The sequence below is a fragment of the Solanum stenotomum genome, chromosome 9 (genome assembly GCF_019186545.1).
Source record: "Solanum stenotomum isolate F172 chromosome 9, ASM1918654v1, whole genome shotgun sequence".
Lineage (NCBI taxonomy): Eukaryota > Viridiplantae > Streptophyta > Magnoliopsida > Solanales > Solanaceae > Solanum > Solanum stenotomum.
The window spans coordinates 27,962,395-27,989,780 of NC_064290.1; the positions used below are offsets into that span (position 1 = coordinate 27,962,395).

A 27,386-nucleotide genomic window follows, 5' to 3' on the forward strand; every position below is an offset into this window, starting at 1 on the left:
CATGGCGAATAGAATCTCGAGATATCCTAAACAAGTCACTTAGCATTAGCATGACTATAAGATATCAACATAATAGAAATAAAGAGATAAACAAAATATAAGTCTCAAAACTTCAACTCAACATGATACCAAAATAGAGTACAAAGACTGTAAATGCGGAATTCTACTAAGTCTGACAGCAAGCCTCTAATATCATAGGTGTGACTAGGACAAGCCCTAGCTCACGAAATAAGTTTGAAAACTGAAGAGACTAAAATAGACAAGAAACTCATAATGTGTGATCATGACCTTAAATCATGAGGACTCACCACAATCTAAGCATAGCTGAATCAATCAACATGCCACTGGAGGAACATCATATTCAATATTATAAAACAATATAGGCACAAGAGATATATGTGTCAGTACTTGAAATGTACTGAATATGAGGAACATGCATAAACATAAACATAAATATGTGTAGTTTGAAGACGTGATGATGCATGACCAAGTAAAACCATATCGAATCTTGATAAGCTAAAATTATAAATCGTAGGACAAAGTCAATGCAACATTTGAAAATCATAACATAAACTTATATCATAGTCTTTGAGGAAATCTTAAACCATTTGAGAAAAAAAAATCTTATGTGGGACGTTTACCGTTAATCGATATAGACCAAGTGAGCTATAAAATGAAATTTGGTGTCTAACTCTCACACCGAAAAGAGATTGTCATACTTGCAAAGGTAAGGACCATGTTCTCAAGCTTAGGTGGATCCATTAGCTATGTCCAATTGGGACAAGGTCCTACGGGGGAACGTAGTTATGGGACAAGGGCATTTCTACGAGAGACCTAGACTCTACTAACAGAAGAGTCTCCATCCCAAAGTCCTCTCGGTACTAAGTAAACTCCCAATGGAAATAAGCATAATCATAAAACATGGAAGGGTAAAAATTTAGTAATACCAATCCAATCATGAACTTCATATAATAGAATATCTCCTTTCAAAATCATAATTTCATTACATAATCATAAAGACACTTATCTCATGCATCAAAATAATGATCATCTATCATAATGAGAGTACTTCACTTTGGAGCAACCTTTTCATAAAACATGGTGATACTTTATCTAAAAGCATCCTTGATTCATAAATTCCTTCATTTTATGATGCATGTATAATCTCAAAGCATAGTTTATAATCATAAAGTAGTCTATAATATGGGTTCATATGAAAATCATTGAAAACATAAAAATGTGATCAAATCATGCATAATAAGATCAAATATAATAAATTTAGTCATAAACAAGTGAACCCATGAGAAATCATGCAAAACCCTAGAATTTGGGTTGGAATCATAGAGGTGATAAATAGAGAAATCATTGGAACTCAACGGATGAAAAAAGTATCCATTGATGAACTTCTCACATACCTTGATGAACCCAAGCTTTGGAATTGGGTCAGGATACTTGAAAGCTTGAAGAACCCTAATTAATCCACTTGAGAGAATCATTGGAGAGATTTTGGAGAGAAAACCTTGAGAGCTTTTGGGGTTTTGAGTGAATGAGAGGGAATGGGTAAAATTTGAAGAGTAAATTCAGTTAGAGGACCTTAGAATGTTCAAAAAACGGCATATTTAAGGTGTAAAAAGAGTAGGAAAAGACCAAAATAACCCTGAACATAAAAATGTCGAAGGGTACCTATGGACCCAAGTACAGTTTGTACAAGGAGATACAGACCGTCTTGGTCATCCGTAGGTCAAGATACTGGAGACTAGATCCAAACCAACGACTACAGACCAATTTCCACGGTCCGTGGAACATCCAACGACCCATAGGTCCTTACGTACAACCCATGTCACCCAAAAATATCACAAAGTCTAAACACCTACGAACCACACTTTCTATAGGTCGTACCACTGCCTACGAACCATCCTATTGGTCTATGGGAAACTTTCAGAGACTCAACATTTAGAATTTTCCAAGACTCATTCCACGACCACCCTTCTATGGATTGTAGGACCCTGTACGGTTTGTAGGTGGCTTCATTCAAAAAGGTACCAACACAATTCCCTTTCCAACTCACTTATCAATTTTTGAGGTGTTACAATATCTTCCCCTTGGGAACATTCATCCTCGAATGGGACTCAAGCTAGCATGAATAGAGTAGGGAAAGAGATCAATCAACCCAACATGAATGCAAATAACATCAAAATACATAAAACTAAGGAGTAATCAACCCCAAGCTAAAACATGAATTTTAAAACATATTTCTTGAACATACATACATATGGAAACATGAGAATATCTAAAATGCATGAATTTTAAAGACTAAACATGAGGAACTACTACCTCAAGCTAGATCTGAAAAGGACGAAAAGAGAGGGGGTACTTGGACATCATGTTGGCTTCGGCCTCCCAAGTAGCACCCTCAACTAATTGATTTCTCCAAAGAATTTCATCGAAGCATCTTCCTTATTTCTCAATTTCCAAACTTGATGATCCAAAATCTCGTTTGGAATCCCTTCATAAGAAAGACTTTCCTTAACACCAACACTCTCCAAACGCACAACCGAAGTAGGATCACTAATACACTTTTTCAATAACAAAACATAAAACACTGGATGCATCGACGCCAATTCAGAAGGCAAATCCAACTCATAGGCTACCTTGTTGAAACGTCTCAAAATCTGGTATGGGCCTACATAATGGGGACTAAGCTTCCCATTCTTTCCAAATCTTATCACACGCTTCATAGGTGATATTTTCAAGTATACCCAGTCATCAATATCAAATTCAAGTTCTCTTCTTCTAACATTTGCATAAGACTTTTGTCGACTTTGAGCCATTTTCAACCTCTCTCTGATAAGTCGAGCCTTCTCCATAGCCTCATGCACCGACTCGGTCCCTATTAAAGTGACCTTACCAACTTCGAACCAAACAATAGGAGACATACAACTCCTACCATAAAGAGCCTCAAATGGAGTCATTTGAATACTTGAGTGGTAATTATTCTTATAAGCAAACTCAATCAAAGGCAAATGATCATCCCAATTACCCTTGAAGTCAATCACACAAGCTCTCAACATAACTTTCAAAGTCTGAATAGTACGTTTGGCTTGACCATTGGTCTGAGGAAAAAATGTTGTATTAAGCTTAACTTGGGTATCAATGCCTTTTTGAATAGATCTCCAAAACTGAGAAGTAAATTGGGTAGCTCTGTCGAAAATAATAGATAAAGGCACTCCATGCTACTTCACCATCTCTCAGATATACAACTTAGCAGTGTTCTCATCTAAGTAAGAAGTCCTTACAAGTATTAAATGTGTCGATTTTTCATCAAAATATCCACGATGGACCAAATCTAATCATGTATCCACCGAGTGTGGAATAATCTCATAATGAAATTCATATTCAAATCATCCCACTTCTTAGTAGAAATGCTAATGTCTTAATCTAAACCTCTCAATTTTAGATGCTCAACTTTTACTTGTTGATAATTAGGACACTTAGCCACAAATTCCACAATATCCCTTTTCATCCCATTCCACCAATAGATCTCCTAAAATCATGGTACATCTTGGTGGTTCCCGGGTGAATGGAAAACTAAGAATTATGAGTTTCTGATAAGATCTATTGCCTCAACTCATCAATATTAAAAACATACAGCTGACCTTGGTAACGAAGTACACTATCTCCCACTTGAGAGAAAGCCTCAATGGCTTTTTCAAAAGTCGCTCTCTTAAACTCAACCATAGTCTAGCCAAGCTCTTGGTACCACCATCCTCGGAGTCAACCAAGCGAACACCCATATGAGATAGTCGATGAAAATCATGAACTAACTCTTTTTTACCATCCTCAATGTGAGCAACACTACTCATCAACAATCGGCTAAGAGCATCGGCAACCGCATTTGCCTTGCCCAGATGATAAAGAATGTTCATATCATAATCTTTCAACAACTCAAGCCACCTCCTTTGGCAAAGATTTAAATATTTAATTTAAACACATATTGCAAACTCTTATGATCGACAAACACATCCACATGAACATTATAGAGATGATGTCTCCAAATCTTCAAAGCAAAGAGCACCGCTGATAAATCCAAATCAAGAGTCAAATAGTACTTCTCATGAAAATTCAGTTGTCTCAAAGCATAAGCAATTACTTTCCCATTTTGCATCAAGACCAATCTGCAAACCATCACAATAAACTACAAATCTATCGTATCCTTTCGATAAAGTCAAAACTGGGTCGAAGTGAGTCAATTCTTTAACTTTTGGTAACTCTTCTCACAAGCTTCTAACCATTGAAATTTCACCTTTTTTCTGAGTTAGCGTAGTCACAGGTGAAGCAATAGAGGAAAATCCTTCCACAAACCTTCTATAATAATTAGCCAAACCTAAAAAACTATGAATATCTGAAGGGGAAAGAGGTTTAGGCCAGTTCTTAACTACCTCAATCTTCTTAGGATCAAATTGAATACCTCAACCGAAAATAATATTGCCATGAAAAGCAACAGACCTCAACCAAAACTCACATTTGCTAAACTTAGCAAACAATTGATAATCCTTGAGGATTTGCAAATTGATGCTTAGGTGATCAACATGTTCATCCTCACTCTAAGAATAAATCAAAATATCATAAAGAAACACGATCATGAACATATCAATATATTGCTTGAACACTTTATTTATAAGATCCATGAAAGTCGTGGGGGCATTAGTCAAACCAAAGGACATCACCACAAATTCATAGTGACCATACCGAGTTCAAAAAAGTCATCTTCAGAATGTAACCTTCCCTTACCCTTAATTGATGATAACCTAATTGAAGGTCAATCTTTAAGAAGAAACTAGCACCTTGAAGTTGATCAAACAAGTTATCTATCCTCAAGAATAGGACTTATTCTTTACCAGGACCTTCTTCAAATTCCAATAGTCAATGCACATACGAAGTGAACCATCCTTTATAGGAACAAACAAAACTGGAGCACCCCCTGGTGAGATACTCGGTCTAATAAAACCCTTATCCAAAAATCTTTCAACTATTTTTTTAATTTCTTAAGTTCTTCTAGATCCATACGGTAATGAATAGAGATAGGTTGCGTATCTGGTCAATTCCAAAGTCTATCTGCCTTTTAGGAGAAACACTGGGAAAATCATCAGAAAGCACTTTTGGAAACTCATTAATAACAGAAACTAACTCAAGAGTAAGAGTTTCAGAATCTCTATCCCTAACCCAAACAAGACGATAGATAAAACCTTTAGAAATCATTTTCCTAGCCTTGAGGCACGAGGTAAACTTACCTATAGGCACTTAAATTCCACCCTTCCATTCTAATATAGATTCATTCAAAACCTGGAATGTGACTAGGGGTGTGCATCGATCGGTTCGGTTTGGTTTTATGTATTAATGGTTCGGTTTTTGGTTTTTGGTTTTTAAATATGTTAAACCAATAACCAAACCAATAAGATATTTTTTATAGGTTTTGGTCCTTAACGGTTCAGTTTTCGATTTAACCAATAATAAAATATTTATAAAACAAATATATGACTTTTCTAATAAATTGATGCGAAAACACAATAATGTAACTTTATAAATGCTCATAAAATAGAAAAATAATAACAAAGATGAAACGAACTATACAAGCGTAACACAAAGAGAAATTAAGAGGAATATGGTTCTTACTTTAGATTTTAACGTTTTTTATAATGTGAAATTGTGAACTCAAAGCCATTGTGAAGTGTGAATTGAAGGCTAAAGGACAAAGATAGTAACTACTAAGGTATTAAGATTAATATATAATATTTATGTACAAGTAAAAGTAGTAAATTACTAGTCTTAATGGGTTATCGGTTTACCCAACAACCCAATATTAAAAACCAATACCGAACCGATAACCCAATATTTTTTTTATAAAACCATTAAAAAATTGTTAACCCAATAACCCAATAACAATAAACCAATAACACTTTTATCGGTTCGGTTTATCGGTCGGTTCGGTTTTTGCACACCCCTAAATGTGACCACTCAGGTTTGATAATCAATGGATGCATAACAAGAATGAAGTCAATCCCTTCTAAGAATGACATCAAAATATATCATGTCTAACTCTTCAAGATCCACTAGGGTGACTTCATGGGAAACTAAAACTGGAAATTTCTATAAACTAGTCTAAGCAACAATAGAATCACCAACAAGAGTAGAGACTAAGAAAGATTCTAAGAAGATGTTGGGACTGGAATCAAACTTCATAGCCACATAAGGAGTCACAAAAAACAATGTAGCACCTGGGTCAACCAATGCATATACATCAAACTACAAGACTCGCAACATACCAGTCACCACATCCAGAGAACCCTCATGATCTTGTCGAGTCTGAAGAGCATAAAACATGTTCTGACACTGAGCTCTACCAGAACTAGAAGAAGCACCCTACTAAGCTCGTCGACCAGAAGAAGCACCAGGATGAACCTAACGACCATCTCTACCCTTACCAACAAGCGAAGGGCAATCTCTTAATATGTTACCACTCTTACCACAACCATAACAACGATCGGTATCGGCAAAGCATCTCCATGGATGACTCTTGCCACACTTTTAGCAAGCAGGGAAACAACATCCACTAGAATCACCTTCTAGAGGCTTAAGGCAAAACACCCTATTCTTGTTGAACTTTGAACCGAAGCACTACATGGATTCATACCTGAGAACTTTTGCCAAAACAGAAAATGTTCATTTCCACCAAACCTCGAGTGAGTGAAATCACCACTATCAATTATTTCGCTTTTAGACTTTATAGCCTTCTCTTTAAGCTTCTCCTCCTCAATATGTTGGGCATGGGACATCAACCTTGAGATTTCCATCTCCTTGATCTACATAGCGGTTCTATATTTTTTGACCACCATCTCAGACATACCCAAAACAAACTCACTCATTCGTACCCTAGAAATTGCAACAATAGGCGGAACATACTTAGACAACTGAGTGAAGTTCAAAGATTATTTATTCACACTCATATTATCTTGACTTAGGTTTATGAACTCTTGCACTTTATCCTCCCTCGTCTCAAGGGAAACGAATCGATCAAGAAATTCCCCTTTGAACTTGTCCCAATCCAAGGGACCCGCATCCAATGCCCTTTCATCCTTCTATTGAACAAACCATATCTTAGCAACCCCTTTCAATTGATAAGCGGCCAAATCCGCCTTTTTCACTAGAGTCACTCCCATAATGTCCACAATTTTTTGGATCCCCTCAACAAACTCTTATGAATCCTTATCCTCTTTTTAACCATGGAATTTTAGAGGATTCATCCTTGTGAAGTCTCTTACCCTTGTAGCCTTCATACTCACATTTGGGTCCACGGGAGCTACAACCTCCCTATTAGCTTATATGGTTATAGCTCAGACAAACACTTGGAAAGCAACCCTAAACTCTAAGACACTTGCTTAGCCAAAGGGTCAATCGGAGCTTGAGATGCTTTGGGTCCCACATTATCATTGACATTCCTTATCAATGGAGCTCTTCTTAGAGACATGAATTCAAAACACATAGAACAAGAGTTAAGAGAAAAACTCTTATAGAGTTCAACTATATTGCACGACTTTAGAGTGATGAAAGAAGTGAAGTTTCTTAAACATCTCATATCCTCATATTCATAAATATGGTGTTCTTCACACTTATGAATAAGACTCAACTAAACGTGGGTTATCAGACTCCTTGGACTCTTTTATGAACCTGATGCTCTAAATACCAAGTTTATCATGACCCAAACTATCCCCTAGACATGAAATGGCGAATAGGATATCGAGAGATCCTAAACAAGCCACTTAGCATAAGCATGATGCTAAGATGTCAACATAATAGAAATAAAGAGATAAGGGGAATATAAGTCTCAATACTTCTACTCAACATGATACCAAAATATAGTACAAAGACTATAAATGTGGAATTCTCAAAGACTGTAAATGAGGAATCCTCCTAAGTCAAACAACAAGATTATAATATCTTGGGTGTGACTAGGACAAGCCCTTGCTCATGAAATAAGTCTAAAAATTTAAAAGACTGAAAACTAGATAAGAAACTCATAATGTGTGATCATGTCCTTGAACCATGAGGACTTACCATAAGCTAGCAAAGTTGAATCAATCCACTAGCCACGGCCGGATGGAGGAATGTCATCTACTATATTATGAAACAATATAGGCACGAGATATATGCATCACTACTTGGAATATACTGAATATGATGAACATGCATAAACATAAACATGCTATGTTTGAAGATGTGATGATGCATGGTCAATTAAAAGCATATCAAATCTTGATAATCTAAACTCATAAATCGTAGGACAAGATCAATGCAACATTTGTAGAGCATAACAAAAACTTAAATCATAGTATTTGAGGAAGTCTTAAACCATTTGAGAAAAACATAATCTTTTGTGGATGTTAACCATTAACCTACATAAACCATATAAGCTATAACATAGAATCTGGTGTCTTACTCCCACACCAAAAAGAGATTGTCCTACTTGCCAAGGTAAGAACCATGTTCTCAAGCTTAGGTGGATCCACTAGCTATGTCCATCGGGATAAGGTCCTATGGGGGCACGTAGTTATGAGACAAGGGGATAGCTACTAAAGACCCGACCTCTACTAATTGGAGAACCTACATCCCAAAGTCATCTCGGTACTAAGTAAACTCCCAACGGAAATAAGCATAAACATATCAGAATCAGAATACTTGGAAGGGTAAGAATCTAATAATACTAATCCAATCATAAACTTCATATCATGGAATAGCTCCTTTCAAAATCATGTTCTCATAACATAATCATAGAGACACTTATCTCAAGAATCTATCATAATGAGAATAGCTCACTTTGAAGTAACCTTTTCATAAAACATAGTGATACTTTATCTAAAAGTATCCTTGATTCATAAATTTATCAATTTCATGATGCATGCATAATCTCAAAATATAGTTATATTCATAAAGGAGTCATATAACATGGATTCATATGATATTGAAAACATGAAATTGTGATAAAATCATACATGATAAGATCAAATATAATGAATTTAGTCATAAACAAGTGAACCCATGAGAAATTATGCAAATCCCTAGAATTTGGGTTGAAATCATAGAAGAGGAAACTAGAGAAATCCTTGGGACTCAATGGATGAAAAAGGATTCATTGATTAACTTCTCACATACCTTAATGAACCTTAGCTTTGGAATTGGGTGAGGAGACTTGAAAACTTGAAGAACCATAATCCATTTGAGAGAATCCTTGGAAAATTATACTGTTTCCAAAAATAAAGATTAAAATTCTATATTTAGTTGGATGTTTCTTAAAATTTAATACATTATTATTATTATTATTATTATTATTATTATTATTATTATTAGTTCAATTTTTTTTATCTGTAAAGATAGAACCTATAGATTATAGGTTATATTTTATTTTAAAATTCAAATAAGAAAAAAAATTTGATAAAAACTTAAAATATTAAACAATATTTAAATAAGAAGTTTTAAAAGAAACTTTCATACGTGGGTTTTTAAATAGATAACTTTAATTTAAAAGTTTTTCAATTTGCTTAGAAGTAGGAGTGTAATGGGAAGTTTTAAAACTCCCTATTTAATTGGATAACTTCTTTTTTTTTCAAAATAAAGATTAAAACACCATATTTAGTTGGATGTTTTTTAAAAAAAGTTTACTTTATAATTATTATAGATTATTATTATTATTATTATTATTATTATTATTATTATTATTATTATTATCATCATTATTATTTTTTATCATTAAAGATAGAACATAATAAGTTGTATTTTCTAAAAAAATAATTATTTTTAAATGCAAATAAGAAAAAAAATTGATATAAAACTTCAAAATACTAAATATTATTTAAGATGCTGAATTTTAAAAGAAGCTTTCATTCGTGGGTTTATAAATTGAGGATATGGAATTGGATGTTAATTTTGAATAATAAAATTGAATTAATTTTTAGATGAAAAAAACTGCCATTTAGAATTCAAATTTGAAAATTCTGGAAACTGTATAACTGTTATTATGTTAAATTTTATAATAATATTATCTTTTATAACTGTTATTATGTTACATTTTTAATAATATTATCCTTTTTTATTATATCATTTTTTTCTCTTTCAAATAAAAAAAAGGCTCAAATATTTTTTAACTGATAGCTTGAATTTTTTTCTCATAAAGAATGCAAGAATGAATGGGGAATCTCAAAATCACTTGTTTATCCCAAAAAAAAAAAACAGATTGATAAAGAGCTTCTCAATTTCGTTGTTGCATTTCTTTTCGATTGTTATTGTAAGTAAAAATTCATTTTGTATTAATCATTTTGATATTATAATTCTTTTAACACAGAAATATTGATTTATTGATAATTTCTAACTTATACTTATTATTATAAGATAATATACTAAAGTTTATTTGAGAGAATTTTATTCAAAATTATTCAAAATCATGCATAACATATTCATATTATCCTCTTGTTAGAATAATAATAAAGATATAAGAAAAGTTAATCATTACATTAAAACAAAATATAACTAAGAAAAGTCCTATGATCATGATAATATGCTAAGCAAAAAACCAAAAAATTTTAATCACTTGAATATCAAATTGTAGGCATGTTATTCAAATTTTAAATTTTTATCTTTGATTTTTTCGAAAAGTCATATATCAATTATATGATATTCTCTCTCTCTCTCTCTCTCTCTCTCTCTCTCTCTCTCTCTCTATATATATATATATATATATATAAGTACTATATAATGCTTCAGCTGAATGATATTTTCATAAATATTTATCAATTTCGGATAATACGTTGAATGGATAAAGATATATAAGAAAGATAATTCTATAACATTTAATTTTTATTACAATGAAATGCATTAAGAAGATGGGTATAATAGTTGTGTCAAAGAATTGTTGCATATGTATCATTTATCAAAAAATTTAAAAATTATTTTTTTATTTTATTCAGAATTAAAAGATAGTCACAATATTCTGAACAAATCCTGCAAAACGAAAAAAACTTAATATCATTAAAAATTATAAACAACAAAAAAAAAAGAAAAATATAATCAACAAAAGCGAACAATTTGCAATAATTACTTCAATAACTCAATATTTACATATAACCTCGTGTTCTTCTCGCAACCAACATCTTCACTCGTCTATATGTAAAACTTATAAACTACTACTTAGTGGGTACTGTTTCAATTTAGAATCCAAAACTGTGTCATCTAAAGAGTCCAAATAAAACTAAAAGTAATATGCAATTTTATTCACAATTAAAGTTAGTAGAATGAGAAATCTTAAATAAGAAAAATATGAATCCATCACTAAAATTTATGAGAGAATTTATCACTAAAATCAAAATAATCAAAATTAAAAAGAAAATAAATAATTTATCAATTAAACTTACATGGCTAGTGTCCCTAATGATAGCCTATTGTAGCGGCATAACAATTATAGAAGAACTCACAATTTCCAATTTTTTATGTCATGGCAACTGATTTTGATTTCAAGAGAAAAAAGGAGTACAGAAGGCTATTACTTGTACTTATGAGATAAAACCGCTTCAAGTATGGTTATGTATATTTTTTATTTTTTTTAGAAAAACTTGGGAAGTTATACATTTTTTATAAAATAAAAAACCGTCTTTACAGTTTTTTTTTTAAAAATAAAACAGTAATTTATAATAATGTAATTAATAATAATTTTTAATTATTTTTAAAACCTCATTTTTTGTGGTGTTGACACGTATGCGCTATCACCTCTCCTATTATATATATATATAGAGAGATATAGATATATAGATTTGATTTTTCTATTGTTTTGCTTTTGTCCTTTATATGTTTTGTTTTCTTTTCATTTGGGTCAATTTGGGCATGTATTTCTTGTAAATATTTTGTTCATTTCTTAATAAATAGGCTCAATGACCTTTTTTTTATTAAAAACATATATATGTCAAATTTCAGCAATAACGCACATAAATATGATTTAAAAGGAAAGAAAAATGTAAGTCTATAACCTTATTCAATAATAAATTCTACTTTAGTTTAAAATATTAGAATACTAGTAAAATTATGCTAATGAAAAAAAATAAGCATAAAAAATAATGTTTTTTAGATAATACAAAAAATTACATGAAATGACTATTGAGAATGAGAAGGAAAATATAAATAATATAAAACAAAATTTATAGTTTTAGAATAATAAAAATTTAAAAAGAAAAACAAAAAATAAATATAGAAATAAAAGTAAAATATTAAAAAGTAGTAACGTGTAATTAAGCATGCAATTACCAATAATTTATAGGGAAAAGGGTCAAAAATACCCCCAACTTTGGTTTATTGTTTGACTTTACCCTCGCCGTTAAACTGAAGTTAATTGTACCCCTCCCGTTACTAATTTCACCAAAATTACCCCTCATTTAGACGGAATCCCCAAAATTGATCCAAATTGACCCAATTACCCGGATTTTTAAAAAAAAAACCCTATTCCCTATTTTTAACCCAATGACCCGACCCCCTCTAGGATAACCCGGTACCAATTAACCCAATTACCCATTTCCATTTACTCATGCTCTCCCTTTAGAGATTCTCATTTTCTCCCAAATTTACCCATTAACTTTTCCTCTGATTTCTACAGCGATCTTGCTCAACAAATCGATTCTTCGTCAACGAAAGGTAAGATTTTTGGATCTAAGTTGTTTTGTCTACGGTATCTCTCTTTCGTTCTTCCTGCATCTCTATTTCGTTGTTGATTACGAGTTAGGGTTTGTCTCCAAATTTTTGGCTCATTTGTTTGCCTCTTTACTGATATGTATTACGATATGTTAGTTAGGGTTTGTGGGTATCTGTCTTTTTGACTCATTTGTTTGCCTTTTTACCGATATATATTACGATCTGTTAGTTAGGGTTTGTGAGTATCTGTTTTTGGGTTATTTGTTTGACTTTTTACATCTAAAAATTAACAATTTGTTACTTTAGTTGTTGATTTACGAGTGTTGATGTTGTGGGTTAAGGTTTTTGAGTTATGGATTTACCTTTTTACATCTAAAATTTCACGATTGTTAGTTATTTGTTTGCTTTTTTACGATTTAGGGTTTGTGGGTAGGTTTTAGGGTATTGATGAATTTGGAGGAGGTGGTTTAGGTTTTGGAGATGTTATTGAGTATGGGCTGATTTCTGGTCCCAATATTTAATTGGGAAATTCTTGATTGAATATGGTCCTTTTTTTATGTGGGGCCAATATTTTATTCATTCTTATTGAATATGGTCCCCTTTTTCTCCAAATTTTTTAGTTATTTGTTTGTTTTTTTTTTTACAGTTTGTTAATGTTTATTCTTATTGAATGTGGTCCCTTGTTGTCTTTGTGTGCCTTTTTAGGAGTTTTGTTAATGTTATTACTATTTTTGGAAGTTATTAATGTTGTCTTTGTGTCCCTTGATTGTGTGCATTTTTACGTGTTCTGTTTTTCCTTTCTTAGTTATTTTGTCTCATTCATGATTTTGGAAGTTAATGTTGTTTCTTGTGTGTCTTAGGTTGCCTAAAGTGGTTTTGGTTGATCTAGTATTTCACTATGGTGGGAAATGGATAAGAGAGCCTAAATTGCTCTATGAGAGGAAACTTGTTCATAAATGGGAAGGTTATGATTCTGATCTCTTATCTTATATAGATATTACTAATGAGTACATTAATATATTAGGCTATGTGGGTGTGCAGCAGTTACTAGTATTTGTCCCTTCTGGAAAGTACTATGAAATAGAAGGTGATGAGGGGATTAGGACATTATTGTCCTTTGTTAATGATAAATTTGATGTAATTAATTTATTTGTTGTTGATGATTGTGAGTTAGATGTTTATGTTGAGAATATAATCAAAATGTTAGAGCATGTGGTAGTTATTGATGATGTATCTACTGATTGTACTTCTGATGGTACTGAAAATGATAGTGATACTTCCAATGATAACTCTGATTATAATTCTGAAGAATTAGAGGTTCTTGCACTAGAAAGGAGGAGGGTAATTGATGGTAGCTTATGTGATTACAAGGATTTACACAAGTCAATGACATTTAAGGATATAGCTGAAGCTAGAAGATACATTAGTTTGCATTCATTGGCAAATGGCTATAACTTAACTACTAAAAAAAGTGACAGAAAAAGACTTAGGGTTGTTTGCAAAGATAAATGCAACTTTTTATTGCTAATTTCTGGTGAAAAGCATGTTGCCGGTGTTAGAGTGAAAACATTGAAAGGAGATCATAATAAAGCATGCAAGGATCCATGTGGTAACTATAAGGTCAGTGCAACTACAATGGCCTTTTACTTTAAGGAGAAGTTGCAAGCTAATCCCAAATACAAGATAAAGGAAATGAGAGTTGATATGAAAACTGCTTTCAACATTAATGCTCATTTTTGAAAAGTGTAAGAGAGCTAAAAGAATGATTTTGGAGGACATGGAAGGCAGTTTTTGTGATGATTATAAGAAAATTGTTGGGTAGGCAAATGCTTTAATAAAGAGTAATCCAGGAACTGATGTTGTCCTTAAGGTTTCAAGAAATGCATTAGAAGATGGAAAAAGAAAATTTTCGAGGATGTACATTTGTTTTGATGCATTGAAGAGTGGATTTAAGAATGGGTTGAGACCTTTCATTGGCCTAGATGGTACATTTTTGAAGGGTAAAGTTAAAGGTCAATTGTTATCTGCTATTGGTCAAGACTCAATGAACCATTTATATCCTATTGCTTGGGCTATTGTGGATAGAGAGTGCAAGGCATCTTGGGTGTGGTTCTTGGAATTACTTCAGAAGTCTCTAAACATCAACAATGGAGAAGGAATCACATTCATGTCTGATATGCAAAAGGTAAATTCTCATATCTGTCACTTCTTTATTCATTCTTACTTACTGTATCTTATTTGTCTTATGTATTTTCATTTGTCTTGTATTGATATACAGGGATTAATTGAAGCTGTTAAAAATATTTTACCTAATGCTATGCATAGATTTTGTATGAGGCACATAGAGGCCAACTGGGGAAAAAAAGGTAAGAGATCTAAAATGATGACTAAGGTATTGTGGTGGTGTGCATGGAGCACCTACAAAGAGGAGTTGGATGATTATTTGAAGACATTAGGTCAACTGTCTGAAGAAGCAAAAGACCATCTGTTGCATTTTCCAATATAAACTTGGTGTAGAGTATTTTTTGACACTGTTTGCAAGAACAGTAAGGTGGAAAACAATTTGGTTGAGTCATTTAACTCTTGGATATTGGAAGCAAGACACAAGCCAATAATTGGTATGCTTGAGGATATAAGAATCAATGTTATGACCAAGTTTGTCAAAAATGAAGATGAACTGATGACTTGGAACTGTGATTGGAGTCCTATAGCTATTGAAATGTACAATGAATTCCTGAAGATTGCTAATGTGTGTGAATTAAATTTCAATGGAGATGATGGATTTGAGGTAAGTGAAGGAAATGACAGACACATTGTCAATTTGGCAGCTAAGAAATGCACATGTAGGGTATGGGATCTTACTGGAATACCATGTCCCTATTCAATCAAGGCTCTTCTTTACAAGAATCTTGATCCATTGGAAGGGATTCACTGGTGGTACTCTAAGGAGGCATATCTTTTGACTTACCATTGTAAGCTACAACCAGTGCCTGGTCAAAAGTTTTGAAAAATTGAAGCTAAACAGGCAATGGAACCACCAGAATTGGTAAACTTAGCTGGCAGACCTAGAGTGAATAGGAAAAGAGATAAAGATGAAGCACTTAAGAGACAAACTGAGTGGGTTGCACCAAGAAGAGGGAGAAAAATAACATGTTCAAACTGTGGGATTCTTGGACACAATGCAAGAGGTTGTCACAAGGTAATCATTTCATTTGCTATGTAATTAGTTATTAGTTATTGTTATTGTAATTTTGATTTTTCTATTATTTTATCAGTTTATCTTGTAATTGTGATTTTTTTTGTTTTTTCTCAGTTTAATCAGATTAGTGAAGAAGGCACTTCTAATACTGGACAAGTTAAGAGTAAGAAGAAAAAGGTAAAATCCATCTTTTCATACTGTAATTGTCTCACTTATTAATACTGTAATTGTCACTTCTAAAAGGCAAAATTCATGTTTTTTCTTATATTAGATGGATAAACAATGTGACAAGGGAAAAAAACAAATAAATGAGAGGCATAAGACACAACCTACTCAAGATTGCGCATCAGATGAAGATGAAGATGAAGATTTTGATCTTGATGTTGAGGATGACATGCCATGGAAGCCAAGAGATTTTTCACCAAAAGGGCCTACATGGAAGGGGAATGCACCTGAAATTGAAAATATGTTGGAGCAATTAAGAAAAGAAAAGGTATGAAAGTTGGACAATTTAGTAACCTATTTTACAAGAGTGATGCTTAGTGTATCATTGTGGTCTTTTAATCAGATGGATATGCGATCCAACAAGGAAAAGAAACAAGGAAATAAGAGGCATAAAACACTAATTGATGAAGAAGATGTTGAGGACTTTCCCTTAACAGCTCCACAGCCTACTCAAGATGAAGATGAAGATGAAGATGAAGATTTTGATATTGATGTTGAAAATGACATGCCATGGAAGCCAAGAGATTTTTCAGAGTTGAATTCTAGAATCCAACAAAGACAGAATCAGGCACGACCTACAGGATCAAGAAGAATCAACTTCCTTGGAGATGGTTCGAGTGTACCAAATGATTTGTATGCACCAAAGGGACTTACGTGGAAGGGCAATGCATCTATTACTGGAAGAATGTTGGAGCAATCAAGAGTGGAAAAACTTAAGACAAAAAAGGGTAATGGCAAGGCACAACAATGACAAGTTCAGTAATGAAGACAATATTTTGTTATTTTGTTGCATGTTTTTGAGATACTAATGGCATACAAAAACATGTTTATGTGTTTAAAAGTTTTTTGTATTTGCACTAACTTCTTTTGGGGTATGTACTGAACTAACTTCTCTATGTTCAAATCAGTTTTTTGTCATTATATATGAAGTGTTCATCGTGTTCTGTAAATGTGTAAGGGAGAGATCATAAATGGTCAGATTTTGTAAATGTGCAATTTTGTTCAGTTGTGTTGTTGTATGACAATAATGACGGGACCAATAGTCTTTGTTGCTATAGATACATTGCATGTAATTTGGTATGTGTGCATTTTAAGTAGGAAGCAAAAACATTTGTTATATTAAGCAAATACATTCCCAGAATGGTGCCAAGTTTGAACATTACTTTTTAGTGTGTATTACTTCAACTACTAAACATTACTTCATATTATATCAGTGCATATGTCCTTCCATTACAACACCAAAATGAAGAATAAAAAGGTCCTTCCATTACAACACCAAAATGAAGAACAAAAAGGGAACCAACATCACAAAAGACACTAACAACTAAATTCACTAAACACTAATAACTAATGTTGAAAGTAAACACTAACAAAGGAAGTCACTTAGTCGTTAATGCAACTAGAAATTCAACAAAAAGAAAACATGAAATCATAACTTTGTACTTTATCTTGTGATATTTGTCTTGAAATGTCCTAACTTTTTCCACTACCAAATCATTTGATGCCTCCAATGTAGCAATTGTTTCCGACAAATGACCTACTTTTATCTTCAAATTTTCCACAACAATCTTCAAGTTCTCCATTTCAATCTTCAAATTCTCCACTTCAATCTTCGAATTATCCATTTCCATCTTGACATCTTTCAACGATGACTCTAAATTACGTAGGTAAGCTACTTCAGGAAAAGCTTGGTCTTCCCATTCCCAATATCCACATGAAGAAAACTGCCATAAGAATACTCGAAATCAGTTCATACGAATAAATACGAAATAAGATCATACGAAGAAATACCAAATCAGATCAATAATAGGAATAAATCAGTTCATATACTTACATCTGGACGAGGACATCGGAAAAATCTTCTTCCCGGATTAGATGTAGTACTCGAAATCATTGTTTTGACCACCAAACCACAAGAACATTTTCTTTGAGACGAATAACTATTTTGTGACATTTTCTGAGAAGAAAAATCAGAGGTCAACGAAAAAAGAGACGCTGGAAGAACAATGGGTAGAACGAAAGAGAGATGCCGTAGGCAAAACAACTTAAAATCCAAAAATCTTATTTTTCGTTGGCGAAAAATCGATTTGTTGAGCAAGATCGCTGTAGAAAATCAAAGGAGAAGTTAATGGGTAAATTTGGGAGAAAATGAGATTCTCTAAAGAGAGAGCATAGGTAAAAAATTGAGGGGGTCGGGTCATTGGGTTAAAAATAGGGAATAGGGTTTTTTTTAAAAATCCGGGTAATTGGGTCAATTTGGATCAATTTTGGGGATTCCGTCTAAATGAGGGGTAATTTTGGTGAAATTAGTAACGGGAGGGGTACAATTAACTTCATTTTAACGGCGAGGGTAAAGTCAAACAATAAACCAAAGTTGGGGGTATTTTTGACCCTTTTCCCTAATTTATAACCCTTTGAATATCCCATGCCTATTACATTTAATTATTCTTTGACCAAGTAATTATATGGCCAACCTCCAATTACCGTTTCCAAATAGGAGTAGGCGGCGGAAGCACAAATTCAGCCATTTGGCGGTAATCTTTGGTGAAAATTCGAATTATTTGGCGCTAAAACCCTTATCTCCATTTCAATCTTTACCGCTCCCCACTTTCATCATTTCACAAATAAGATCCACTTTTTTGTTCTTCACACATCCAGTATCCCCTCATCTCCATTTCTCAGTCCCATTTTGATCCAACTGATTCATGGAAAGCGATGACGATTATCAGTCCTTTTACATGCCGAAGGACGTTTCGCCGGAGGTCCACCGTCCGAGATTCAAACGTTTAAAGAAAGCTCTAGCAGCCTCCAAAAATCAACATCGTCCCCCAATAGACGACGTCTTTGACTTTCCTAAGGTTGATTTTTCCAAATTGGAAGCTTTAGAAGAAGATTCTGTTGATTCAACTGAACCTGAACCTGTCTCATCACAGGGCACCGAGGATGAGATAAGAGTTGGATCTGTTTCTGAGGAAAAGGGCGGTGATAGTAGGGAAGCTCAACAAAATTCTGCTGATTCTACTGAACTCCTATCACTACAAAACAGCGAAATTGAGATCAGATTAGAGCCTGTTTCTGATGAGAAGCATAGTGAGGACTTTGATGACAAGGATGTTCTCGTTTCTGGTCAGCAGTGCCAAGAGGTTAAAAGATCTCTAGAATTTGGTGAGGACGATGATCAGTCTCATGGCAAAGAACATAAACAAAGTAGAGAAATTGGGGAAGATTTGGTATCTGGTGATGTGACAAAAGAGATTCATGAAGAAATTGGGGGAATTGACGAAGTGATTGGGGATATGAATATGGAGAAATTGGGATTACAACTAGATGAAGGAGATGACAAAAAGAAAAATAAGAAGAAGAGATCTAAAGGTGACATTGGTAGAGAAGTGAAGTCTAAAGAACTGGCTTCGAACAAAAGAAGAGAAGAAAAGGTTTGTTGAGCAGATAAAATATCTGATACTCAATCGTCTATCTTGAGGCATAGTTGTTGTGGTTTATTTATATATACACAACTTTGTAATTTGTGCTAATTCTTGCATGTGCATATGCTAGTTTGACATTCTTGGATTTACTTGTTGACATACAGGAAAATAAAGCATTTTGTCGGCAGCTTCATGTTGATACTCAGCGATTATTGCGAGGTCTGTATATACTGTTTTTAGTACTTCCTCTGTCCAATTTTGATTGGATGCGAAAGTTTAATTTTTCATTTGTATTACGTTAGTGATAGTTGAATAAACTATGAAAGTATGATTGAAATGTTGATTCGATGAAGAAAACTTATACTAAAGTTGAAAAATTGGAATAGTTTAATAAATTTGGATTTTTTGAACTTGCTAAAGTTGTATGGAAATAGAATGGTGTCAACCATTTTGAAGCTTCTTAAAATATAGTGTCATATAAATTGTGATAGAGGGAGTAGATCTTCTTTCTAATGGAAAAGGTGTGCTTGTACCAACTGTGTCAGACATCATGGAACTCACATGTTATTTTTCCTAACTTGATCAGAAAGTAAGGATGCAACATTTAAGCCTATACCAGTTGTACATAAGCCAATATCCTCGGTGCTGGAGAAGATTCGGAAAAGGAAGCTTGAAATCTCGAAAAAGTCGGTAGTAGTTGACATTTAAGCAAATATGTGTCTTATTAAATAAATATTTATAGGTTGTGGTTTCTCACTTCTTATCTATACATTTCTATGTTACTTTGCTAGCAGGACCGCGATGCTAATCAGCAACGATTCCATTCACAAGTTTAGTGCTTTGAGAGAGGTTACAATGGAAGTAGACGCAAAGAGTGCATATTCTGAAGAGCAGAGAGTTGACAAACTGGAAATAGAGACGGAAGGGAAAGTGGATGCACATGGCACAGAAATGGGTAGGACTACAGAAAACTCCAATATTGATGGAATTTCAGTACCTCCAATAAAGAGAAGCAGTGAAATTGTTCTTGATGAAATGGTAAGTGAAATTGCTGCATTGAGTTCAGCTTTGTGTCTGGTCTGGATGTCGTTCCTTTTCACAATTGAGTTGAAGGTAGTTTCTGTAAAAGAATTTAACTTGGACTTCAAATAGTGTCTTGAGAACTGGTTAAGGCCTTTACTTTTCAATCATTTGGATAAGCATGTTTCATTTATTTAACTTTTGTGAGCTGTTTGTAACTTTTGTTGAAATGTAACATCGAATTAGTTTTTGTCTAGTTCCTTCTTTGGCTGAAGTAGGTGCTGAATATTGTTAGTGGAAGAAACTGTTTTCTAGGCATGACTCAGGGAAAGAGACCAACTTTAACCAGATTTTTTTTTAACCAAATCTAGTTTTGACTAAGCGTACATGAGACCCGTGCCTTTTAAACTCTAACGCCATAATTGTGCTATGAATTGACATGGAGTCCGTACCTTTTCAACCTCATCCAGGTTAAAGATTGTCAATATGCTGCCTGAAGTCTGCAATCTATATTGATGGTATTTGGAACTGTGGTAGAACCTAGAAACATTAGAGATTGGCATTTGAAACTGAATAAGATTATGAATTGCTAAGTGCTGCTGCTATTATCTCACTGCAGGCTTTGGATGAAAGGCCCAATGCTGTATTTAGAGCTCCCGTTGATGACACTCAGGTAGTTTCTTATCTTTTCTATTAAAAAGGGAGCTATTATTAGTAACACCAGGTTTGCAAATAGCCAAAGAAAATCTGAATGCTGGAGCTTTTTCAATTTGTCAGGATCTATTTGATGATTCTGAACCAACTGGCAGTAAGGATGTGATACTTGATGACCTGGCCTCTAGTCCTTCAGAAGAAGTAATGGCACCGTCTCTCCTTGCTTTGAACTTGAAGTTTGATTCTGTCCCTCCAGATGAAAGGTAATTGGTTCTGGAAAGTATCTATGCAAGCAAATCTAATTTTACTGCAACCTAGGCTGGAAAAGCTCCTATTTTCTCTTTTGCAAAGAATCATATATCCACAAACAGAAAAGTCTATTTGATTGTTGTCATTATTTTATGCTAAAACAAGTGAGCATCCTTATTGCAATTTACTTCAGAAAATAAAAATATTTCCCTTTTAAAAGTTCATCAGATGAGGAGGATACTGACAAGGAGAATATTAGTCCGTATATAAAAGGTGGCGGCGGCAGCAATTCTCCAAAGGGAGACCCTGTTAAAGCATTTGTTGATGATGAAGCGGAGGAAGAAGATGACAGTGATAATGACCTAATCCGGTTTGGTGATAATGAAAACGATGATGATATTGATGATTCTGCTGAACTCCATGATATTATTGCCACTGATTACAAAGAAAAGAAAATTGATAATGAAAAGCGGAATGAACTTCATCAAAAGTGGCTTGAGCAGCAGGATGCAGCTGGAACTGAAAATTTGCTGCAACGGTTAAAATGTGGTGTAGAACAAAAAGAGACGATGTCGGTTGATGATGAACTAGAAAGCGAAGAGTGTGAAAAAGAGGTCAATGGCATCACTGACATGGATGCAGTACCTAAGAGTTCTACTCGGTTGAGTTCAAAAAAAGCAAAGCAAATAATAGTTCAGATGTTTGTGGATAAAGATGATATATTCTTATCTGATGAAGACGAGGAAACTGAAAAGAGGGTTGTCAAGCAGCGCATACTTTATAACTCTGTGAGTTTGCAATGTTAGATTTGACACACTGACACATCACATTAACCTTTTGTGTTAAATTCTTTGCTTTAACAAACACTTTCTTTCATTTTGTTTGATAACTTACTCAGCTTTACTAAACACGAAACAGGAGGTTACAACTGTAGCGTCGCCTATTGAGGATGAAAGTTCCAGTGAGATATTTGAACTTATAAAGAAACTTAATACTATGCCGGATAAGAGAAAACCAAAAGCATCCTGTAGGTGTTATCCCAACATTTATAAATACTTGTTTAAGTATGATTTTTTTAAAAGAATGGTGAAGTATTTTTTTATTATGTTTTAATTGTCAGCATTATTTCCTTACCTTTCATTGCTGTTGCAACTTTGCAGCGTTCTTTGATACAGTGCTAGGGGATCAAAAGAAAAAAAGCTCTTTGAAGGTAAAATTTGTCTTAGTGGGTGTTTGGATTGGCTTATTTCAAGTACCCTCTTTTTTTTTTTTTTTTTTTTTTTTTTTGAGATGTTTGGAAAGACGAAATGTACTTTTAAGCTATGTTTTGCTCGGACTCTTCAAAATTTCATCAAGTGTGTGTTGGATCCATCAAAAGTAGTGCATTTTTGAAGAATCCGACACAAGTGCAGCAATATTTTTAGAGAGTCTGAGCAACATAGCTTTTAAGCACGTCTTTTAAGACTGAAAAAGTACAAATAAGCTAAAAGCCAAAAGTTGGATAGTCTCAACTTATGACTTTTAGCTTTGTAAGATACTTAAAAAAAACATGTCCAAACACCCCTTAATTTACTTTTGTAACTAGGAACATGAAACTTAGGTTGGGTGTAATTTATCCATGAATAAAAAGATATCCAGAAACATTCACTTAAACTTTTAGGATCACATTTGATTGGAGTCTACTCTATTTTAAGAAACTAGCTTATTTTTGTATCCATTTGCTGATTTGGGATTCGAGAAGTGATTAACTATGGACCTCAATGTCATTCTATACTTACCAGATAATAGCATGTTGGTGCAGCTGTATCTGGGGAATATATTTTCATTTATTTTGGATCCTAGCACAACTGCACAAGTACCATTTGGTACACTTAGGCCTTGCAATTGGGCACCAGTTCTCTTCCCCCAGTTATATTCAAGTTCTATGGTCCAACTATTGCATAGCTCTTTTTCTTTTTCCTCATTATTTCTTTTTATCTCTATTCCTTGTTTAGACATTGTATGACTAATACTTAGTGTACATCTGCTGATTGTTTTACTCTGTAGTCCTCTTTTCTTGGACGAGTTACAAATCATCTTCCATCATCCCATAAACAAAGTTCAACTGTAGTTCGTTCTTTCATCTTTGGACGGGATGACAGCAATAGCCAAAGCTCAATGTCAATGTCAGAGGATTCTTCAGATATGGTAAATCTTCATGAAAGTTTCACATTTGTGCATCTGATGTTTTGCGATCACCCATATAGTAACTATTTTGTAGTTTTGTAATGCTTCTAACTATGATCTTTTTTACTTCTTTTTATTTTCATCAAATGATTGGGGAATGAGACCTGACTTACCTGTTGTTGTGCTGCTCATGTTCCTCCATTATTATTATTCACATTTGATAAGCCCCTCCCTTCTACCCATCTCTCTGCTCCTCAACCACTATCATCATATAATCCAACTCTAGCATATGCTATATTTTTCCTTGTCTATATACAGTGAGAATCTTGGTAGATCACAATTTCCAGTGGGATAAGTATGCCTATCTGGAGGATATTTGACTTTTCTCCTAGTAAGAAGTAGAAAGTCCCCAGAAGTTAAGAAACAAGATATGAGAAAAGGTTAGCATTAATTGAAAATGCATATTCAATAGTCTAAATAACTTAATACTATAAGAAATCATAGCATGGCTTGCTTTTGTATGGCTCTTATTCATTTAATACTATAAAATGGATATTGGTTTGCAAAGATATTCAATGATTTTACTCATGTTCTTTGTTTCAGGTGGTGAAAGAAAACCTTCCAAACAGAAATAGTACAACTAAGTTTGGAAGCTTCCAAGCCAAATCAAGAAGTCAAGGTAAAAATGCTGCTGCAGGAACATCAGCTGCTGCTCCCTTATTTGAGATATTAAAGCGATCTTCAGCACCATCTAATGTCTGTTCTCGAGATGTTTTGCTTGACCTTCCTAAACCTCTCCTTGCTGATCTTAGAGTTTCAAAGAGGTCCAAGGCAGAAGAGAAAAATAGTTCACTAGATAGTTGATTTTGTTTGTGTTTTTTCTTTTATCCTTTCTCTTTCTCCAGAAATCACGGAAGAGTGTTGTGAGTCATCTGAAAACAGTGAGAGGGGTGCCAGTCGACATTTTTTTTTTGTCTGAATAATACTTATTTGAGAAGTGCGGCACCAAAACTGTACTTTTTCAAAGCCAAAATTTAACACACTCCAATTACTACATTAAAAAAAGAAAGAAAAAGGAAAAGACTCAAATATGTCATTGAATTTTGAGAAAAAGTTTATACATATTATTCGTTAAAAATTTTACTCATTTATGTCATTTTTGTTTAAGAATGAATTTGGTTTTGCAAAATCAATTCTTACAAGTGGTCAATTATAATTAGGCCATGTTATTAATAAAATCAATTTTTTGAAGAAAAAGATTCAAATATGTCATCAAACTTTGAGAAAAAGTTTATATATGTCATCTAAGGGTAGCAATGGAACCGGTAACGGAACTACCGGATCGGGACGTTCTGGAACCGGAACGGAACCGGGCACCACAGGCCGGAACCGGTAATTCCGGAAAAAAATACCTGTACCCGTCCCGGACCGGTAACGGACCGGACCGGAAATTGGAAATCGGGTCCAACCGTTATAAATTATATTTTTTTATTAAAATTAAAAAATTAGGAATATTACACTTAAAATTTATACTTTTAAAGTTTTAAATACAAACTTTTAAAAGTATAAAAATTTAAATTTCACAATTTAAAACTTTGAAAATTTAAATTCAAACTTTAAAACTATAAAAGTTTAAATTTCACCGTTTAAAAGTTTGAAAATTTAAATTCAAATTTCAAACTTTAAAACTATAAAAAGTTAAATTTCACAATTCACACTTTAAAAGTTTGAAAATTTAAATTTAAATTATAAACTTTAAAACTATAAAAATTTAAATTTCACACTTTAAAGTTTAAATTTTAAAAGTTTGAAAATTTAAATTCAAACTTTAAAACTATAAAAGTTTAAATTTCACCGTTTAAAAGTTTGAAAATTTAAATTCAAATTTCAAACTTTAAAACTATAAAAAGTTTAAATTTCACAATTCACACTTTAAAAGTTTGAAAATTTAAATTTAAATTATAAACTTTAAAACTATAAAACTATAAAAATTTAAATTTCACACTTTAAAGTTTAAATTTTAAAAGTTTGAAAATTTAAATTCAAACTTTAAAACTATAAAAGTTTAAATTTCACACTTTAAAAGTTAAATTTGAACTTTTGAAGACAATAATAAAAAAAAATTAAGGCGAATAGCCTATACTTTTATTAATATTAATTAAATAGTACAAGTTGAGTTACAAAATATTAGTAGAGTATTAAAAAATCTAATCTACACAGCCACCTTCTAGGAAGGGTTCTGTTTGAATTAGACCTCGAATTATTATACTCATACTAATAGACATTTAAATTTAATAGTTCATGCTACCAAGGAAATCTTTTTTTAAATCATTTAACATTTCTCTAGTAACATGCTCTGGAATTGGTTGATTAGCTAGTTCTTCCATTGCATCAATGCCGTCATCACTAAAATCTAGCATTATTTCATCAACGTCATTTTCAAATTTGGTCGGTAGAGGTGGACGACCATAACTCCTTCTCTCGCCATTAATCCAATCTCTAAATAGTACGGATATCTCCAAGCTATCTGCTGCTAATGAATATCTATGCTCTCCAATTTGAAATCTTGCTGCACTAAAAGCGCCTTCCGAAGCTACTGAAGATGCTTGAATAGCTAACACATCTCGAGCAACCGGTTGTAGTTTTGGAAATCCTTTGCCGCGATTGCTCCACCATTCTAGAAGATCAATAGTAGTAGGTTCTGTATTTTGATTAATATATGCATCAAAATCATTTCTATCATTATGAGAAAGTTCAATAATACAATCTATCATATCATCAATATCATCTTCATTATTATATCTACTCCTAGAACTTTGAGGCTCTTCGTTATGTACTACATTCCTTATATTAGAATTATACAAGTCGTACAATTTTCTAGCTTCAATTTTTATACTATCTTTAACATCTTGACAACTAGGTGTTTCATCATCTTCACTATCAATACCCAAATTAAAATATATTTTATCAACCATTCGTGATGCACCTTCATCTTTGTAATGTGGGTTTAACAAACAAGCAGTTAAATAAATTTGAGGAATAGGAATAAAATATTTTTTAAATTTTTCAATCATTTTCTTAACAGATTGTTCAAATCTTGGTTTATTTTTGAATTTATAAAATTTAGTAGAAATAGCACAAATATTAGGTAAAACAGAGCAAATAGTTGGATAATAAAGTGCAGATATTTTTTTTGTAGTTAAATAAAAAACTTTTAAGAATTCTATAAGTTCTTTTATGTCATTCCAATCATTATCATCAAGTCTATATGTCATATTTGAATTATGAGCATTCCAAACCATTTGTAAAGGTTTCCTATATTCATAAGCAACTTCAAGCATTTCAAATAAAGAATTCCATCTTGTACACACTGATTTTGGAATTTTTCTAGGTGGAAGATTAAATTCACGACAACGATTTTCAAAATCTCTACGTCTAGACTTAACTTGACATTTAAAAATAAAATGACATGCAGTTTCAACTTTTGTGCAACCATCATCATATATTGCTATACCATCTCTAACAATCAAATTATATATGTGTGCAGCACACCTAATATGAAAACCATCAATATAAATAGGGCAAAGAGACGGTTTTAGTATTTCAACAGCATTACTATTATTAGAAGCATTATCTAATGTGACACTACTTATTTTATCACAAATTCCATAGTTTTGCAAAACATCTATAATTGTTTGAGCTATATAACTACCGGTTTTATGCAT

At 33.0% G+C, this 27,386-nt stretch overlaps 3 protein-coding genes across 5 annotated transcripts; 2 read left to right on the forward strand and 1 right to left on the reverse strand.

The window, feature by feature from the left end:
- Positions 1-2,417: 2,417 nt before the first annotated feature.
- LOC125877419 (uncharacterized) lies at positions 2,418-5,259 on the reverse strand. Its single transcript, XM_049558716.1, has 6 exons — positions 5,068-5,259; positions 4,899-4,949; positions 4,507-4,604; positions 3,992-4,175; positions 3,657-3,899; positions 2,418-2,732 (listed from the first exon to the last, which is right to left on the reverse strand). Exons 1-6 carry the CDS (start codon positions 5,257-5,259, stop codon positions 2,418-2,420), a joined length of 1,083 nt encoding a protein of 360 aa, XP_049414673.1.
- Positions 5,260-16,374: 11,115 nt separating this feature from the next.
- On the forward strand, positions 16,375-17,062 carry LOC125877034 (uncharacterized). The gene is made up of 2 exons (XM_049558337.1): positions 16,375-16,415; positions 16,491-17,062. Exons 1-2 carry the CDS (start codon positions 16,389-16,391, stop codon positions 16,896-16,898), a joined length of 435 nt encoding a protein of 144 aa, XP_049414294.1. The 5' UTR covers positions 16,375-16,388; the 3' UTR covers positions 16,899-17,062.
- A 1,583-nt stretch (positions 17,063-18,645) lies between these two features.
- Positions 18,646-24,714, forward strand: LOC125877079 (uncharacterized). Of its 3 annotated transcripts, none has more exons than XM_049558393.1 (11): positions 18,646-19,581; positions 19,737-19,791; positions 20,159-20,258; positions 20,364-20,610; positions 21,212-21,265; positions 21,370-21,509; positions 21,713-22,283; positions 22,414-22,522; positions 22,656-22,705; positions 23,542-23,682; positions 24,265-24,714. In XM_049558393.1, the coding sequence occupies exons 1-11, from the start codon at positions 18,853-18,855 to the stop codon at positions 24,523-24,525; spliced, it is 2,457 nt and encodes an 818-aa protein (XP_049414350.1). In that variant the 5' UTR covers positions 18,646-18,852; the 3' UTR covers positions 24,526-24,714. The 3 variants fall into 3 exon arrangements, with proteins under 3 accessions (XP_049414350.1, XP_049414351.1, XP_049414352.1); XM_049558394.1 differs by having other exon boundaries at positions 21,716-22,283; XM_049558395.1 differs by having other exon boundaries at positions 20,367-20,610.
- Positions 24,715-27,386: the final 2,672 nt, after the last annotated feature.

Coding starts and splice junctions, on each gene's coding strand:
- LOC125877034 (XM_049558337.1), top strand. CDS start 16,389: ATGTTGGAGCAATTAAGAAAAGAAAAG. Junction 16,416..16,490: donor AGCAATTAAGAAAAGAAAAG/GTATGAAAGTTG, acceptor TCTTTTAATCAG/ATGGATATGCGATCCAACAA.
- LOC125877419 (XM_049558716.1), bottom strand. CDS start 5,259: ATGATTTCTAAAGGTTTTATCTATCGTCTTGTTTGGGTTAGGGATAGA. Junction 4,176..4,506: donor AAATGTGAGTTTTGGTTGAG/GTCTGTTGCTTT, acceptor GATGGTTTGCAG/ATTGGTCTTGATGCAAAATG. Junction 2,733..3,656: donor TAGTGTACTTCGTTACCAAG/GTCAGCTGTATG, acceptor TCACCTATGAAG/CGTGTGATAAGATTTGGAAA.
- LOC125877079 (XM_049558393.1), top strand. CDS start 18,853: ATGGAAAGCGATGACGATTATCAGTCCTTTTACATGCCGAAGGACGTT. Junction 22,523..22,655: donor GAGAAAACCAAAAGCATCCT/GTAGGTGTTATC, acceptor GCAACTTTGCAG/CGTTCTTTGATACAGTGCTA. Junction 23,683..24,264: donor CAGAGGATTCTTCAGATATG/GTAAATCTTCAT, acceptor TCTTTGTTTCAG/GTGGTGAAAGAAAACCTTCC.